General features: G+C 41.2%; 1 protein-coding gene and 1 long non-coding RNA gene across 3 annotated transcripts in view; one reads left to right on the forward strand and one right to left on the reverse strand.

Annotated features, from left to right (window-relative positions):
* LOC309638003 overlaps positions 1 to 16704 on the reverse strand; it is a 789902-nt gene that overhangs the window by 666070 nt on the left and 107128 nt on the right. The window lies entirely within an intron of this gene.
* The window catches only part of PHACTR1 (phosphatase and actin regulator 1), a 545181-nt gene that overhangs the window by 40383 nt on the left and 488094 nt on the right, over positions 1 to 16704 (forward strand). For both annotated transcript variants that reach the window (XM_082413295.1, XM_082413298.1), the window contains exon 2: positions 12280 to 12426. In XM_082413295.1, the coding sequence (XP_082269421.1) occupies positions 12280 to 12426 (147 nt within the window). The remainder of the gene's footprint in view (positions 1 to 12279; positions 12427 to 16704) is intronic.

Consider the following 16704-nt stretch of genomic DNA (forward strand, 5'->3'; position numbering starts at 1 on the left):
TGCATTTCTCTAATGATAAAGGATGTTGAGCATTCTTTCATGTGTTTGTTGGCAATCTGTATATCTTCTTTGGAGAAATGTCTATTTAGGTCTCCTGCCCATTTTTGAATTGGGTTGTTTGTTTTTTTGATATTGAGCTGCATGAGTTGCTTGTAAATTTTGGAGATAATCCTTTGTCAGTTGCTTCATTTGCAAATATTTTCTCCCATTCTGAGGGTTGTCTTTTCGTCTTGTTTATGGTTTCCTTTGCTGTGCAAAAGCTTTTAAGTTTCATTAGGTCCCATTTGTTTATTTTTGTTTTTATTTCCATTTCTCTAGGAGATGGGTCAAAAAGGATCTTGCTGTGATTTATGTCATAGAGTGTTCTGCCTATGTCTTCCTCTAAGAGTTTTATAATGTCTGGCCTTACATTTAGGTCTTTAATCCATTTTGAGTTTATTTTTGTGTATGGTATGAGGGAGTGTTCTAATTTCATTCTTTTACATGAATGTAAAATGTAGCACCACTTTCCCAGCACCACTTATTGAAGAGGCTGTCTTTTCTCCACTGTATATTCGTGCCTCCTTTATCAAAGATGAGGTGACCATATGTGCGTGGGCTTATCTCTGGGCTTTCTATCCTGTTCCATTGATCTATATTTCTGTTTTTGTGCCAGTACCATACTGCCTGGATTACTGTAGCTTTGTAGTATAGTCTGAAGTCAGGGAGCCTGATTCCTCCAACTCCGTTTTTCTTTCTCAAGGTTGCTTTGGCTATTTGGGGTCTTTTGCGTTTCCATACAAATTGTGAAGTTTTTTGTTCTAGTTCTGTCAAAAATGCCAGTGGTAGTTTGATAGGGATGGCATTGAATCTGTAGATTGCTTTGGGTAGTAGAGTCATTTTCACAATGTTGATTCTTCCAATCCAAGAACATGGTATATCTCTCCATCTATTTGTGTCCTCTTTAATTTCTTTCATCAGTGTCCTATAATTTTCTGCATACAGGTCTTTTGTCTCCTTAGGTAGGTTTATTCCTAGATATTTTATTCTTTTTGTTGCAATGGTAAACGGGAGTGTTTTCTTAATTTCACTTTCAGATTTTTCATCATTAGTATATAGGAATGCAAGAGATTTCTGTGCATTAATTTTGTATCCTGCTTCTTTACCAAATTCATTGATTAGCTCTAGTAGTTTTCTGGTAGCATCTTTAGGATTCTCTATGTATAGTATCATGTCATCTGCAAACAGTGACAGCTTTATTTCTTCTTTTCCGATTTGGATTCCTTTTATTTCTTTTTCTTCTCTGATTGCTGTGGCTAACACTTCCAAAACTATGTTGAATAATAGCGGTGAGAGTGGGCAACCTTGTCTTGTTCCTGATCTTAGTGGAAATGGTTTCAGTTTTTCACCATTGAGGACAGTGTTGGCTGTGGGTTTGTTATATATGGCCTTTATTATGTTGAGGAAAGTTCCCTCTCTGCCTACTTTCTGGAGGGTTTTTATCATAAATGGGTGTTGAATTTTGTCGAAAGCTTTCTCTGCATCTATTGAGATGATCATATCGTTTTTCTCCTTCAATTTGTTAATATGGTGTATCACATTGATTGATTTGCGTATATTGAAGAATCCTTGCATTCCTGGGATAAACCCCACTTGATCATGGTGTATGATCCTTTTAATGTGCTGTTGGATTCTGTTTGCTGGTATTTTGTTGAGGATTTTTGCATCTATGTTCATCAGTGATATTGGCCTGTAGTTTTCTTTCTTTGTGACATCTTTGTCTGGTTTTGGTATCAGGGTGATGGTGGCCTCGTAGAATGAGTTTGGGAGTGTTCCTCTCTCTGCTATATTTTGGAAAAGTTTGAGAAGGATGGGTGTTAGCTCTTCTCTAAATGTTTGGTAGAATTCGCCTGTGAAGCCATCTGGTCCTGGGCTTTTGTTCGTTGGAAGATTTTTAATCACAGTTTCAATTTCAGTGCTTGTGATTGTTCTGTTCATATTTTCTGTTTCTTCCTGGTTCAGGTGTCAGAAGGTTGTGCATTTCTAAGAATTTGTCCATTTCTTCCAGGGTGTCCATTTTATTGGCATAGAGTTGCTTGTAGTAATCTCTCATGATTCTTTGTATTTCTGCAGTGTCAGTTGTTACTTCTCTTTTTTCATTTCTAATTCTGTTGATTTGACTCTTCTCCCTTTTTTTCTTGATGAGTCTGGCTAATGGTTTATCAATTTTGTTTATCTTCTCAAAGAACCAGCTTTTAGTTTTGTTGATCTTTGCTATCGTTTCCTTCATTTCTTCTTCATTTATTTCTGACCTGATCTTTATGATTTCTTTCCTTCTGCTAACCTTGGGTTTTTTTGTTCTTCTTTCTCTAATTGCTTTAGGTGTAAGGTTAGGTTGTTTATTTGAGATGTTTCTTGTTTCTTGAGGTAGGATTGTGTTGCTATAAACTTCCCTCTTAGAACTGCTTTTGCTGCATCCCATAGGTTTTGGGTCATTGTGTTTTCATTGTCACGTGTTTCTAGGTATTTTTTAATTTCCTCTTTGATTTCTTCAGTGATCTCTTGGTTATTAAGTAGTGTATTGTTTAGCCTCCATGTGTTTGTATTTTTTACAGATTTTTTTCCTGTAATTGATATCTAGTCTCATAGCGTTGTGGTCAGAAAAGATACTTGATATGATTTCAATTTTCTTAAATTTACCACTTAAACAAATCCACCAATGATAACAAGCACTGAAAACTATACTAAAAAAAAATCACAGACAGACTGAACGCTAGGACAAATGGTAAAAGCCAAGCTATACAGACAAAATCACACACAGAAGCATATGCATACACACTCACAGAAAGAGAAAAAGGGAAAAAAAAAAAAAAAATATATATATATCCTTGCTCCCAAAGTCCACCTCCTCAATTTGGGATGATTCATTGTCTATTCAGGTATTCCACAGATGCAGGTACATCAAGTTGATTGTGGAGATTTAATCCTCTGCTCCTGAGGCTGCTGGGAGAAATTTCCCTTTGTCTTCTTTGTTCGCCCAGGTCCCGGGGTTCAGCTTTGGATTTGGCCCTGCCTCTGCGTGTAGGTTGCCTGAGCGCATCTGTTCTTCGCTCACACAGGACGGGTTTAAAGGAGCAGCTGCTTCAGGGGCTCTGGCTCACTCAGCCCGGGGGCAGGGAGGGGTACAGAGGCGGGGCGAGCCTGCGGCGGCAGCGGCAGGCGTGACGTTGCAGCAGCCCGAGGCGCGCCATGTGTTCTCCCTGGGAAGTTGTCCCTGGGTCACGGGACCCTGGCCGTGGCGGGCTGCACCGGCTCCCGGGAGGGGCGGTGTGGGGAGTGACCTGTGCTCGCACACAGGCTTCTTGGTGGCGGCAGCAGCAGCCTTAGCGTCTCACGCCCGTCTCTGGGGTCCGCACTGATCGCCGCAGCTCGCGCCCGTCTCTGGAGTTCGTTTAGGCGGCGCTCTGAATCCCCTCTCCTCGCGCACCAGGAAACAAAGAGGCAAGAAAAAGTCTCTTGCCTCTTCGGCAGCTCCAGACTTTTTCCCAGACTCCCTCCCGGCTAGCTGTGGCGCACTAGCCCCCTTTCAGGCTGTGTTCACGCCGCCAACCCCAATCCTCTCCCTGCAATCTGACCGAAGCCCGAGCCTCAGCTCCCAGCGCCGCCCGCCCCGGCGGGTGAGCAGACAAGCCTCTCGGGCTGGTGAGTGCTGGTCGGCACCGATCCTCTGTGCGGGAATCTCTCCGCTTTGCCCTCCGCACCCCTGTGGCTGCGGTCTCCTCCGTGGCTCCAAAGCTTCCCCCCTCCGCCACCCGCAGTCTCCACCCGCGAAGGGGTTCCTAGTGTGTGGACACCTTTCCTCCTTCACGGCTCTCTCCCACTGGTGCAGAGCCCATCCCTATTCTTTTGTCTCTGTTTTTTCTTTTTTCTTTTGCCCTCCCCAGGTACGTGGGGAGTTTCTTGCCTTTTGGGAGGTCTGAGGTCTTCTGCCAGCGTTCAGTAGGTGTTCTATAGGAGTTGTTCCACATGTAGATGTGTTTCTGATGTATCTGTGGGAAGGAAGGTGATCTCCACGTCTTACTCTTCCGCCATCTTGAAGCTCCTCAGTAATGAGCTTTTTGTTTTATTTATTTTTCTGTTGTCTTTATGTTTTCAATTTCATTGACTTCTGCTTTTATCTTTATTAGTTCCTTCCTTCTCCTTGCTTTAGTTTATTTTTCCCTTCTTTTTCTAAGTTCCTGAGTTAGGAAACTAGATAATTGATTTGAGACCTTTACTCTTCTCTAATATAAATGCTTACAACTGTAAACTACCCTATTAACACTGTTTTAGCTGCATCCCACATATTTTGGTATGTTGCATTTTTAATTGTCTAGTGATGAAAAGAAGTTTTTAATTTTAATGGCACCATAATACCTATTTATCCTTTTATGGTTAGTGCTTTTCATGTCCTGTTTAAAAATATTTGCTGATGTGATAAAATATTTTTCTCTTAAAAATTTTTCTTCTAGAAACTTTATTGTTTACCTCTCACATTTAGGTCCATGATCCATTTGGAATTGAATTTTGTGTATGCTGTGACGTAGGGATCAAAGTTTATTTTCTTTCACTCTATGTATATTCAAGCGATCGAGCATTATTTATTGAAAAGTCCATCTTTTCCCCCACAATACTGCAGTGAGACTCTTGTCACAGTCAGGTGACTATTTATATATTGGTCTATTTTTAGATTCTCTTCCATTGGCCCATTTACAGTAGTCTACCCTTATCTGTGGGGGATATAGTCCAAGCCTCCCAGTGGATGCCTGAAACCTTGGATAGTACTGACCCCTATATATACTGTTTTTTTCCTATATATTCATACCTATATTAAAGTTTAATTTATAAATTAGGCACAGTAAGAGATTAAAAACATTAACTAATAATAAAAGAGAGCAATTATAACAGTAGACTAATAAAATTTATGTGAATGTGATCTATTTCTCTGTATTTCAAAATATCTTATTGTACAAATTTAATGCGTTTTCCATCTTAACTAAGCATTTATCACACACTATGGCTGGAACTTATTCAGTCTGAGGGAAAACAGCAAAACTCTCACAAATTGTTTTTTCCTTCTTCACAATTTAAAGGATGGAAGATTTGTACTTTCTGTCAATCTTAGCAACCTCAGCATATAATCTTTTTCCTTCCTTATTAAGTCAGGAACATTCACCTTTTCACTTAAAGGAAGCACTTTATGGCTCCTCTTTGGCAGATCCAAATTGCCAGCAACACTACTCTTGCATTTTGGGGCCATTATTAAGTAAAGTAGGGGTTACCTGAACACAAGCACTGCAATGCTGCAACAGTAGATCTGATCACTGAGGTGGCTACTAAGTGACTAAGATTGGGATATGCTGGACAAAGGGATGTTTCACATCCTGGCCTGGACAGAATGGGAGGGCACGAGATTTCATCATGCTACTCAGAACAGCATGCGATTTAAAACTTATGAATTGTTTATTTCTGGAATTTTTCATTTAATATTTTCAGCCTGCAGTTGGCCACAGTTAACTAAAACCCAGAAAGCAAAACCACAGATAAGGGGGAACTACTGTATCTTACTTTGTTTTTGAATTCTATACCTTTATAATGTCTTGGTATCTTCTACTATAAATAGTCCAGTTATTTTTTAATTTGTCAAGATTGTCCTGACTAGTCTTGGCCATTTGCATTTTCATATATATTTTAAAATCAGTTTGTCAAATTGAAAGAAAAAAAAAAAAAGCTGGGATTTTGATTGGCGTTTCATTGAATCTATAGATCAATTTGAAGAGACTGATGCCTTAACAGTAGTGGGCCTTTCAATCCGTGAGCATGAGCGTGGTATATTCACCCCACTCCCCATTTACTTAGGTCTTGTTAATTTCCTTCAGGAATTTTTTTGTAGGTTTTCATGTAGAAGTCTTGCTCACCAACTGTTAGATTTATTCATAGATATTTGATGGTTTTGATGCTATTGCAAATGGTCCTTTTTAAATTACATGTTCTATTTTGCTAGTATATAGAAACAAATCATTATTTTATACTGCTATTATATCCAGTGATGCTGTAAAATTCACTTATTATTTATAATAGTCCAGATCCTTATGGATTATGTACATATACAATTATAACATATATGTCTAATCACAATTTTATTGTATTTTTGCTTTCCAGTTATTATACCTTTTTAATTTCTTTTACTTACTTTATTGCCCTGGCCAAGACCTCCAGTATAATATTGAACACAAGTGATGAGAGTGGACATAGTTAAGAATATTTTGAAAATCTAGGTACCCAGGTCTCATCCCCTCAAAATTCCATAGATCCAGGTTGGGAGCCTGGAAAATGTACATTTTAACAAGTATTCCAAGTGATACTGATGTAGAGGTGTCCTAGAAGCACACTTTGAGTAACATTTTTAAAGGATAAGCTTCTCTCACCTGAAGAGTTAGTCAGGATGAAATTTTACACTCTTCTTTCTTCCTCCCCTCCCCATCTCCATCCTCTTCCATGCCGGTGATGGATGTATAAAATGTTATTTTTTGAGCCCCTTATTGTGCTGCTTCTCTTTTTCTGACTCGCTCTGGATATAACGTGCATATAAGTGTCTTTAGTCTTAAAATATTGACTGGCTTTAGGGGAAAAAAAAAAAACAGAAAAAACCAAAAACGGCCCTTATCCTGAGTCAGCAATCACATTCAAAAAGAGCAATCTTAAAAACAAAAACAAAAAACAAACAAACAGAAAAACCCACTGTATTTGGAAGTTGTTGAGGTCATGGTTGAATTCAATCCTTTCTATACACACACCCACATCCACACAGCCACACACACGCAAACCACCGACAATCATATGTGTGTTGCCACCTGATGCAAACAGTATGAGGAAAAAGAAACAGATTCTAAAGGATGTATAGTTACATAAAACAGAGTTGAATGATATGAAATCACTTGAGAGAAGTATGGATACCATGTGGTTTCCTAAATATGATTGGTTACAAATCAAAGGAACAATGTATTTTCTTAGATTAAGAGACAAAATATGCCATGGATATTTATGGAAAGAAGTAGAGATACAAGAATAGCTGTAAATACTTATAGAGTATTAAAGTTCGGTAGGGCCTTAAGGTCATGTTGTCTGATGCTTGCATTTTTTTCCTTCCAGTTTTATTGAGATATACACAGCACTGTATAAGTTTAAGGTGCACAGCATAATGATTTGACTTATATACATCATGAAATGATGACCACAATAAGTTTAGTGAACATCCATCCTCTCATATAGATACAAAATAAAAGAAATATATTTTACCTTGTGATGAGAACTCTTAGCACTTACTTCTTAACAACTTTCATATATGAGATACAGCAGTGTTAATTATATTTATCCTGTTGTATATTACATCCCTAGTACTTATTTATCTTATAACCTGAAGTGTGTACCATTTGACTACCTTCATCCAGTTCCCCCTCCCACTCCCACCTCTGGTAATCACAAATCTGATCTCTTTTTCTATGAGTTCATTTGTTTGTTTATTTTTGAAGTATAACTAACCTACAACACTATGTTAGTTCCTGGTGCATGACATAGTGATTCCATATTTCTCTACATTTCAAATTGGTCACCACTGATAAGTCTAGTTACAATATGTCACCATACAAAGATATTACATAGGTACTTACTATATTCCCCACAATGTACATATCTTACCCATGATTCATTTATTTTGTGACTGGAAGTTATACCTCTTAATCTCCCTCACCCATTTCTCTCACTCCCCAACCCCTTCTCCCAGCAACCACCTGTCTGTTCTCAGCATCTACAACTCCACTTCCATTTTGTTATGTTTGCTCATTTGTTCTGCATATAAGTGTGATCACATGGTATCTGTCCTTCTCCATCCCGTCCAGGTCCATCCATGTTGTCACAAATGGCAAGACCTCATTCTTTTTTATGGTTGAGTAATATTCCACTGAATATATATACCACATTTTCTCTATCCATTCATCCACTGATGGGCACCCAGGTTGTTTCCATATCCTTGACACTGTAAACAGTGCTGCAATGAGCATAGAGTTGGACATATCTCCTCAGATCCACATTTTTGTTTTCTTTGGACAAATACCCAGGAGTAGAATTGCTGTATTGCGTGGTAGTTCTATTTCCAACTTTCGGAGGAGCCTCCACACTGTTTTCCACATCCTTGACAACACCTGCTATTTGTTGTCTCCCCAATCAAAGCCATTCTGACAGGCATGAAGTGACATCCCACTGTGGTTTCAACTTGCATTTCCCTAATGATTGGTGATATTGAGCATCTTTTTATGGGCCTGCTGGACATTTGTATGTCTTCTTTGGAAAAATGTCTATTTTACCTCCTCTGCTCATTTTTTAATCGAGTTGATTATTTTTTTATGTTGAGTTGTGTGAGTGCTTTGTATATTTGGGATATTAACTCTTTATCAGATATATCATTTGCAAATATCTTCTCCCATTCAGTAGGCAGCCTTTTCATTTTGTTGATAGTTTCCTTCACTGTGCAAAAGCTTTTTAGTTTGGTGCTGTCCCATATGTTTATTTTTGCTTTTGTTTCCCTTGCCTCAGGAGACATATCAAAAAAATATTGCTAAGACTGTTGTCAATGGGCATACTTCCTATGTTTTCTTCTATGAGTTTTATGGTTTCAGGTCTTACATTTAGGTCTTTAATCCGTTTGGAGTTTTTCGGGTTTTGTTTTTTGTTTTTGTTTTTGTATATGGTGTGAGAAAGTAGTCCAGTTTGATTCTTTTGCAGGTAGCTGTCCAGTTTTCCCAACACCACTGATTAAAGAGGCTGTCTTTTCCCCATTGTGTATTCTTGCCTCTTTTGTCGTGGATTCATTGACCGTGTAAGCGTGGGTTCATTTCTGGATGCTCTATTCTGTTCCTACAACCTATGTGTCTGCTTTTGTGCCAGAGGACACTTGCACTTCTCTAGCTGAGGGGACAGGGTGACTTACCCAGTGGTACTTGGTGAGGTAGTGGTAGGACTGGGAACAGCCTCCACCAGCCCTGATTCCCACGCCAGGGCTCTTTCCCCGATGTTACTTAGTCCGATATTTTATGACAAGAGGTCATATATATGAAAGGAATCCAAGAATAAAGAATGTGGAAACATTGGGACAAGCCCACAAGAGTAAAAACTTCATAAAGGAGTGAATCCTTCATACAGGATAAGAGTGAGATACATGATCTGGGATTGACTTTGTAGGGGAATTATAAAAAACTAAGAAATATGGGAGAGAAAAAAAGAGGCAAAGTGAAAAGATAATGGGAAAACATAGATGAGACAAAGAAGACAGTAAATTATGGAAGCCAAAAAGATGGAAGGTAATAGTCAGAAATGAAAATATCATAAAATAATTCAAGAACACGGGGATAGATGTAGTATTTTTATGTCTCTTTTGAAAAAATATATCTAGAATTATTTCAATAGCAATAGTCCATATGAAAGAGATAATATGAAAGTACATTTAAACTCTTTTGAAGAAAGGTAAACCTAAAATTGTAGCATTATTAGTTCCTAATCCTCTAAAATGTTGAATGAATAAGAAACAGAAATTCAAATATTTACTTCTCTTTATGAAGAACCATTATTATGTAATATCAAAGAAACAGAGAGAAAGCTAAGACTAGGTATTCCTTCAGATGACTTTATTGTTTTTTTTAAAGACATGGGTGATGAATGAAAATACAAGGGGTTGGGGAATCCCAAACAATTTGAACAATCAAATAGCACTGCATTAATTCAAAGAGAGGTATAGTTTATACAATATTCAGAACCGTTTGAGTTTATTTCCTTACTTTTGCACGTCCTTTAGAGCTTGCACCTAAATGTTAAAATCACATTGGTTTGCAGCCTGATTAATCATCGAAAAGCATTAACCTTCATGGTTCATTTGACAAGCCAAGTACCCCTGTTGTTCCTCCTGGGATAGGAGGCATCCATTTTTAATCTATGTTTAACAGAGATAAATGGGAAATAATAAGGAGGCAAATATCATAGAAAATGAATTTAAAATTTGGATAGTCAACCAAATATATATACTTCGCAAATCAATATACTGGTTAAAGACAGGATTTGAAGTCAGGCATGGATTTGGTCCCCAATTTAGCTACTCATTTACTCATTAGTTACATAACCCTCCTTCACTCCGTTTTTCCTATTCTCTCCTTCCTTGTTCCCTTGCTTTCTCCCTCTCCTCTCTTTTTTTATTAAAAGAATATCTATTGAGCATTTACTATGTACTGGATTCATGCCACAGACTAGTGGGCCAGTTATCTCACATTCCTGAGGGAGAACATGGAAAGTTTATGGGGGAGAAATTCGTGGTGTACAAAAGAAGGAAAGGTACAGATGCAGAAATAAGTCAGGCTTGTTTGGACAACTCTGAACAGACTGTAGGGAAATAATGAGAGATGAATTTGGAAAGCCAGATGGAAATCAGGTCATAAAGGGCCCTGAATGCCAGGATATGCATTTTCAAATTAACACGCAGGGAAACGGCTATTAGAAATCTAGCGATTAGGAAGTTAAGTCTAGTACAGGGAGGCCAAAGGAGGAGATTATTTCAAGAAGGATAGATTACTCAAGAAAGAAATGGACTTAACTGTTGAAAGGATGTTGATGACCTTTAAAGTAACTTTGTCTGAGTGGTGGGGATAAAAAGTAGTGGTAGGGATGCAAGGAGGGGATTAAGAGTGAAAAAATGCAGCCTGTGGGGCCAAGAGTTCCACAGGAAGGGTAAACAGAATGGGAGAGAAATAGTGTGGTAGAGATTGAGGAAGCAGCAAGGATAGGGCAGATGGAGAGTTACTACCTATGTGTGAAGTAAGAGACCAGTGTAAAGAGACTGAAGATTCTAGGGCGGGCGCAAGGACACAGGGTGAGAATTAGAAATGACAGGTGAAATGGAGAGGGAAGTCTTGCAGAGCTGAAGCAGCACTTCATCCTCTGAGACTGAAGGGCATGAATTGACACTGAGATTTCCTTTGTAGCAGGGAGGGAATCAAGGTAACATTTATCTGTGTACTCCAGGTGGGCTCTTATTAGAAAGAAATGTGGCAACATCAGGGCACAAAAAGACGTGACTGAAGCTGCCATCAAAGAGTTGAGCCCATCAGTAGGTTCAGTAGGAGAAGCAAACCATTCTGACTCATACTCCAGAAACCTTTCTAGGTTTGTCTGCTGTATAACATGGGAAAGTTGCAGTGCAAACATTCAAAGAAATGTAAGGTGCCCTTGATCTTCACCCTCTCCTTCAGAAACAATGGTAGAGAGTTATAGAGATTACAGGTCCAATCCAAAGACTATTTTCATGCTCTAGATCGCCAAATAAAAAGTTGAATGGGTACTTCTGTAGAGATAAACATATCCTAGAAACCCGTGGTGGTAAGAAAGCCACTCGATTCTGCATGAATATGTCTAGTCTACATTGAGAATATCAACTCTAGAAACTTTACTGCCAAACTGCCCCCAAAGTTATGTACACTTTCCCTCTGTCCTCCACCTCTAGGGCTCAACGGGGGCCTGCAAGAGAGCTTCCAGGGAGTCCAGATCTGGTTCCATCTCTGTTTGAGCTCCAGGTTGGGGAAGAGGGAGCAGATACTGGATATAGCGTGCTCTCTTCCATGACCAGCTGGGCTTAGGCTTGCACCCCAGGAATAATAACTCCCGCAAGGAAAGCTGAAGCTGGGCTATCTGGTCGGGCATCCTCAGCCCAGAGAACCCTGTGGGTTAAGGAGGCCCTCGTGCGCACTTGAAAAGCAAGCGGAGTAGGTGCATTTGGCGGGAGAGGGCACAGTGCTGACCGGGCATCCTTGCTTTGGAGTCTTCCCTTTCGCATTAGCCTACCTGTGCCAAGAGCTGAAAACCGGGGCTGCGGGCAGGAGGCGGGGTGTCCGTCCGGAGCCCTGACCCGCTGGCCCTGCGGCCGAGTGGAATTAGGGGGAGCCCTGAGCGCAAGCCGGGGCTAGGCTGAGCCCTGCTCCCGTCCACAAATCCTTAACGGGTTTTCTTTCTCTCCCCTCACCCTTTTCTCTCCTTTGCTCTCTTTCTTTCTCTCTCCCTCTTCTTTCCTTTCCCCTCTCTTTCCCCCCTCCCTCCCCGTCCCCTTTCCCTTCCTCTCCCATCCCCCTCTGCCCTCCCCCTTGCCCTGTGGGTGAGCCTCTTCCTTGCCCCTCCTCCCCTTTTTCCGCCTCCCTCCCTCCCTCTCCGTCTCCTTCTCCCTCTCAGCTCGCCGGGCGACCCTGCTCCTGCCTCCCACGTTAATGGCGGCATCTTCGGAGGACGATATCGACCGGCGGCCCATCAGAAGAGTCCGCTCCAAGAGCGACACGCCGTACCTCGCGGAGGCCAGGATCTCCTTCAACCTGGGGGCAGGTGAGGACGAAGCTCTCGCCTTGCTCTCTCCGCCACCCCGCTTCCTTCCCTCCTCCCCGGCTGGCTCAGCCCCCAGCCCCTCCTTTGGTCTCCCCCTCCCGGCCGTGCCCTCCCCTCCGCCCCGCTTCCTACCCAGCCGGGTCCCTGGCGCTCGCTCGCTCGCTCCCTTTGTGTGCCGAGTAAGGAGGGGTGTGTGTGTGTGTGTGTGTGTGTGTGTGTGTGTGCGCGTGTGTGCGTGTGTTTTGAGCAGGTGGGGGAGGGTCGTGCGTGGAGCCCTGCCTCCGCCGGGGAGTCACACGCGGGCTTTCCCCTTCCTCGAAGAGAAGGATGTGTTGTCACCGATAACAATGATCGTAGGCGTAGCCGAGAGCTGCGTCGGGGTGCTACACCGGCTGTGGGGCAGAGGGTTTGGCGAGGCTCCGCTGGTGTGGTTTGCTGGTGGGGCTACTGCAGGGTGGAACTTGTTGGTGACATTCAGACTCTGGTGATTTTGCCGGGTTGATGCGCCTGCTGCGGTTTTGGAGCGAGGAGGGGCGGGGCGGGGTTCACAGCTGGGAACAGGACCAAGCACTTGGCAAGCGACCATAGTGATGATAATAATAATATGGTCTATAGGATGCATATGGGCTGATGATAGATAGCTGTCCCTGGAACTGGTGCCCAAAGTGGCCCAGATGGAATTAAGTGAAAAGGGTAACTGACGTGGAGGAGGGAGAGAAAGAAGGGGGAAGGAGAAGAGAGGAAGATAGAGGAAGGAAGGGAAGGAGAGAGGGCTAGAGAGAGGGAGGAAGGAAAAGGAAAGGAGGGAGAAAGAAAGAAGGAAGAAATGAACCACAGAGAAGACTGAGGGATTCAGGGAGTCAAACTGAGACCTGTCAGGGTTACCTGAAAGGAAGCACCCAGTGTCCGCTGTCTCCACTCTGTTGCTGCTGCAGATTCACAGGCAGACCTCACCTCCTGTTACTAGTAGACGGTCACTATCACCCAGAGGAAGTGGTTCGCCACTTACTTCACGGGACTGCCTTTTCTGAAAGACTGCTAAGTCTCTCCCTCCAAGCTTGTGTCTCTTCTTTTCTAGAATCCCTTGGTATTCTAGCAACTCCAGTGCAAAAAGAGTGAGGGCATTTCCTGAAGATCCTCCTTCAAAATAAGTTTTAAAAGAACATGGTATCAATACCTTTTTCTTTAGGAGACTCGACCCTTGAAAATGGAACTGAATCAAACAAAGTGTGTGTGTGTGTGTGTGTGTGTGCTGGAACAAAGAGAAACTTCAGATAATGACTATTTTACACATTATTGAGAAGTTTGAACACAAGAGAAAACTCTGCATAAAGAAACAAGATGTGTTGGCTTAGGAACCATATTTTATGACCGATAGGATGGTAACTGAATGTGCCAAAGTAGCCAAGTTCTTTGGAGTGTAATTTTCCTGTCTTGGTGATTTTGATTTTTTTAACCCTGTGTTTTCTCGTCACCCCTGAAATGTTTGCCTCTGGATTTGGCACTGGGGAAAGAGGACTTTATTGGAGGGAGCTTTGACAGTTTTTGTGGCATGCTGTAGTAGTCTATGGTCTCCGTTTGGGACTATTAATCCTTCACTTGTATGTTCCAGGTTCAGAATATGATGTGAGGGGTCTTGGAAAGGACTGAGAAGAGTCCCTTTTAGGACTGAGATTGTTTTCTGACCCAGAGAAATTAAGAATTATTCCTTTGCTATCAAACTCTGGTATACTCCCTTGGGGTCTTTGGCTTAGCAGAGAAGGAAAGGGGCTAAAGAGGCAGTTAATAAGGTTGTTTACCAACTACTGGTGCTTTTACAACAAAATAATAAAATAAAGCACTAAAAAAGAGTTTCAAGTTTCTGCTACTGCTGAGTTGGGCTGAACCATTTTGCCACCAGATTAAAGCCAGTGACTTGCAGTCTTTTATCCTGCTTAAATTGCTCTGGAGGCCAATGAAAAGATTGGACTTTTCAGACAAGACTTGTCTCCCTTCCATCTGGAAATAAACAAGCCAAACAAGCTCCCAGTCCCTTCTGAATATGTTCCTTAGAATAGCCTTAAAAGCACAGTGTCAAGAAAGACAGCAGCAAGAAAGAGAAATGCGGTGGGAGAGGATGTTTCTCAAGGACGGAGGAGGGCAGTTGTGGAGGGTTCTGCTCTGCGACTAGGGGAGCTGTCCTCTCGGTGGTGCTGAAGCCAAGGGCTGTGTGAGAGGCGTGACTGTGAGCCCGACAGCAGAGGGACGGATGCTCAGTCCCTGTCTGTGATGGAATCCCAGGGGAAACGCGCACGGTCTGGCCACCGAAAACTTTTCTATCCCTGCCCACCTACGTTTGCCGCCTGTTTACTACGCCTCACGCCTACTGCTGCACTGTTCAAATCGGGAGGTTTTGCTCTAATTCTGTGCCGGCTGCTCACTCCTGGGGCTTTGTTGATTTTCCAGCTGGTTTCTGGCTGCTTTTCTGACATAGTAACATCTACGCGCAGATGTGCCTTTCCCCCGCGTTTAAAAGTAATTGTAACCCCTGGTTTAAAAAGCAAACAGCCTTGTTTATCTCCTTGAGCAGCAACTTGTAATTAAACTATTAGTGTCGTTACCAGCATTGCTGAAGAGCGGAGCCTGCATACTCTGGATAAATTACATAATTTGGGCATAGAGAGAATTTTGTTTGTCTCTTAACAACAATTTATAAACGATTAAGCAAGGAAGCTTTCATCTGCCCTTTCTTCCCGCTCCTCTCCTACCCCTAGTCACTTACTCTTGATTCTTTCCAGAGAAATTCTTTATAGGTTTAAACTATTTATGTTTAGCATTCCCTTTCTCACACCCACTCATTTTATATAAGCCCATGTTTAATATTTGAGAGGTTTAGTAATGCTTCAAGGAAATAAATATACACATATTCATTCTACTTGGAAATCATGATATCATGAAATCATCTGGGGACCAACTCCCTGAAAACTAATGTGTACACTTGCCAGATAAAGCGGACTGGGCATTTTGAATACTGATTCAGTGCTTAAGCATTCCTTCAGCTACACCCTGTCTCTGATGGTACTTAATAATATCATTTCAGAAATAACTCCACAGCTTGAGTGAAGGATATAATCCTACAGTCCCAAGTCAGTCAAAGAATAGCACCAAAATGTGGGTCTTTCATCACTTTATGAAGATGCTAATTTCAAGGTTCAGCCTAAATTGAGAGAGTAGAGAACAAAAATTTTTCTGAACCATGACTTTATTTTTCTAAAAGAGCCTCTTTTGTAGGCTTTTTAACTTCTCTTTAGCATTTAGTATATGCAAACATTGATAGATGATTGTATGCTGAAGACAGTATACATGCTAGAGAGAATTAAGCCAACGTATTTGCTGAAAGTTACTCAGACACATTAGACCTCATTTAAAACACTGGAAGAAGTTTTTTTCCTGAGAAATTCAAATGTGTTAAAAGGACATCGTGTAACACAACAGTATGTTCACACTCTTCGTAGCAAGTGTTTCTAATTGTGTTCTCACTCAGTAATGAACATCACTGACATTTAGCTCGTAAGAACTTACCCTGCCTCATGAGGTTATTCATTCACTGCATTGAAGTGAATGCAATGTAGATTTGCAGCTCATCTGGCAAATATTTCCCCATGGGCTAGTTTATTCTATTTATTTTTATATTGACAGTATATAGAAGAATATTTGATACATAGAAGGTACTGAAACGGAAAGGTTCTCCATAATTACACACCAAAATGAATGGAAGTGTTATGATAAATAGAAGATTTAAGCACATCTAAAATTTCTTAAAGGGATGTCAAAAGAAGGAAAGCTAGTCATAGGATGATATAGGATTGTTTAAAACACAAAACCAATATTTTGCACTGTTGAGAAGAATAAGTATTTCTCTAATCATAAGTATGTTTAACCTTTGTTGACATTTCAGAATTACTTTGTATGTATGGAGGAGATTTTAAATTAATAGCATGGTCAACCCCAGAATACTTATCCTCTTTGGAAGGCTGAGATCTGTTTTTGTCCCTGATGTTAGCCAGGAGTATTTGTTTCTGACTCCCATTGGTCTCCTCTACTCTTTCAGGCCTAGAAGAAAATTGCAGTCAGAAGTGGCTTTCTCTGACTACTTTTAAGAATGGCTGGGTCAGTCATATTAAGTTTTAAACTGAGATCCCTTTTCTACCTCTCTTGAGGGGGAAGACCTTTATCCCTTAGCTAAATTATAAAAGTCCTGATATTGAGAAGTGACATCTCAGAATGTGCTATTGTCAT

The sequence above is a fragment of the Balaenoptera physalus genome (genome assembly GCF_965194825.1).
Source record: "Balaenoptera physalus genome assembly, chromosome: 11".
Classification (NCBI taxonomy): domain Eukaryota; kingdom Metazoa; phylum Chordata; class Mammalia; order Artiodactyla; family Balaenopteridae; genus Balaenoptera; species Balaenoptera physalus.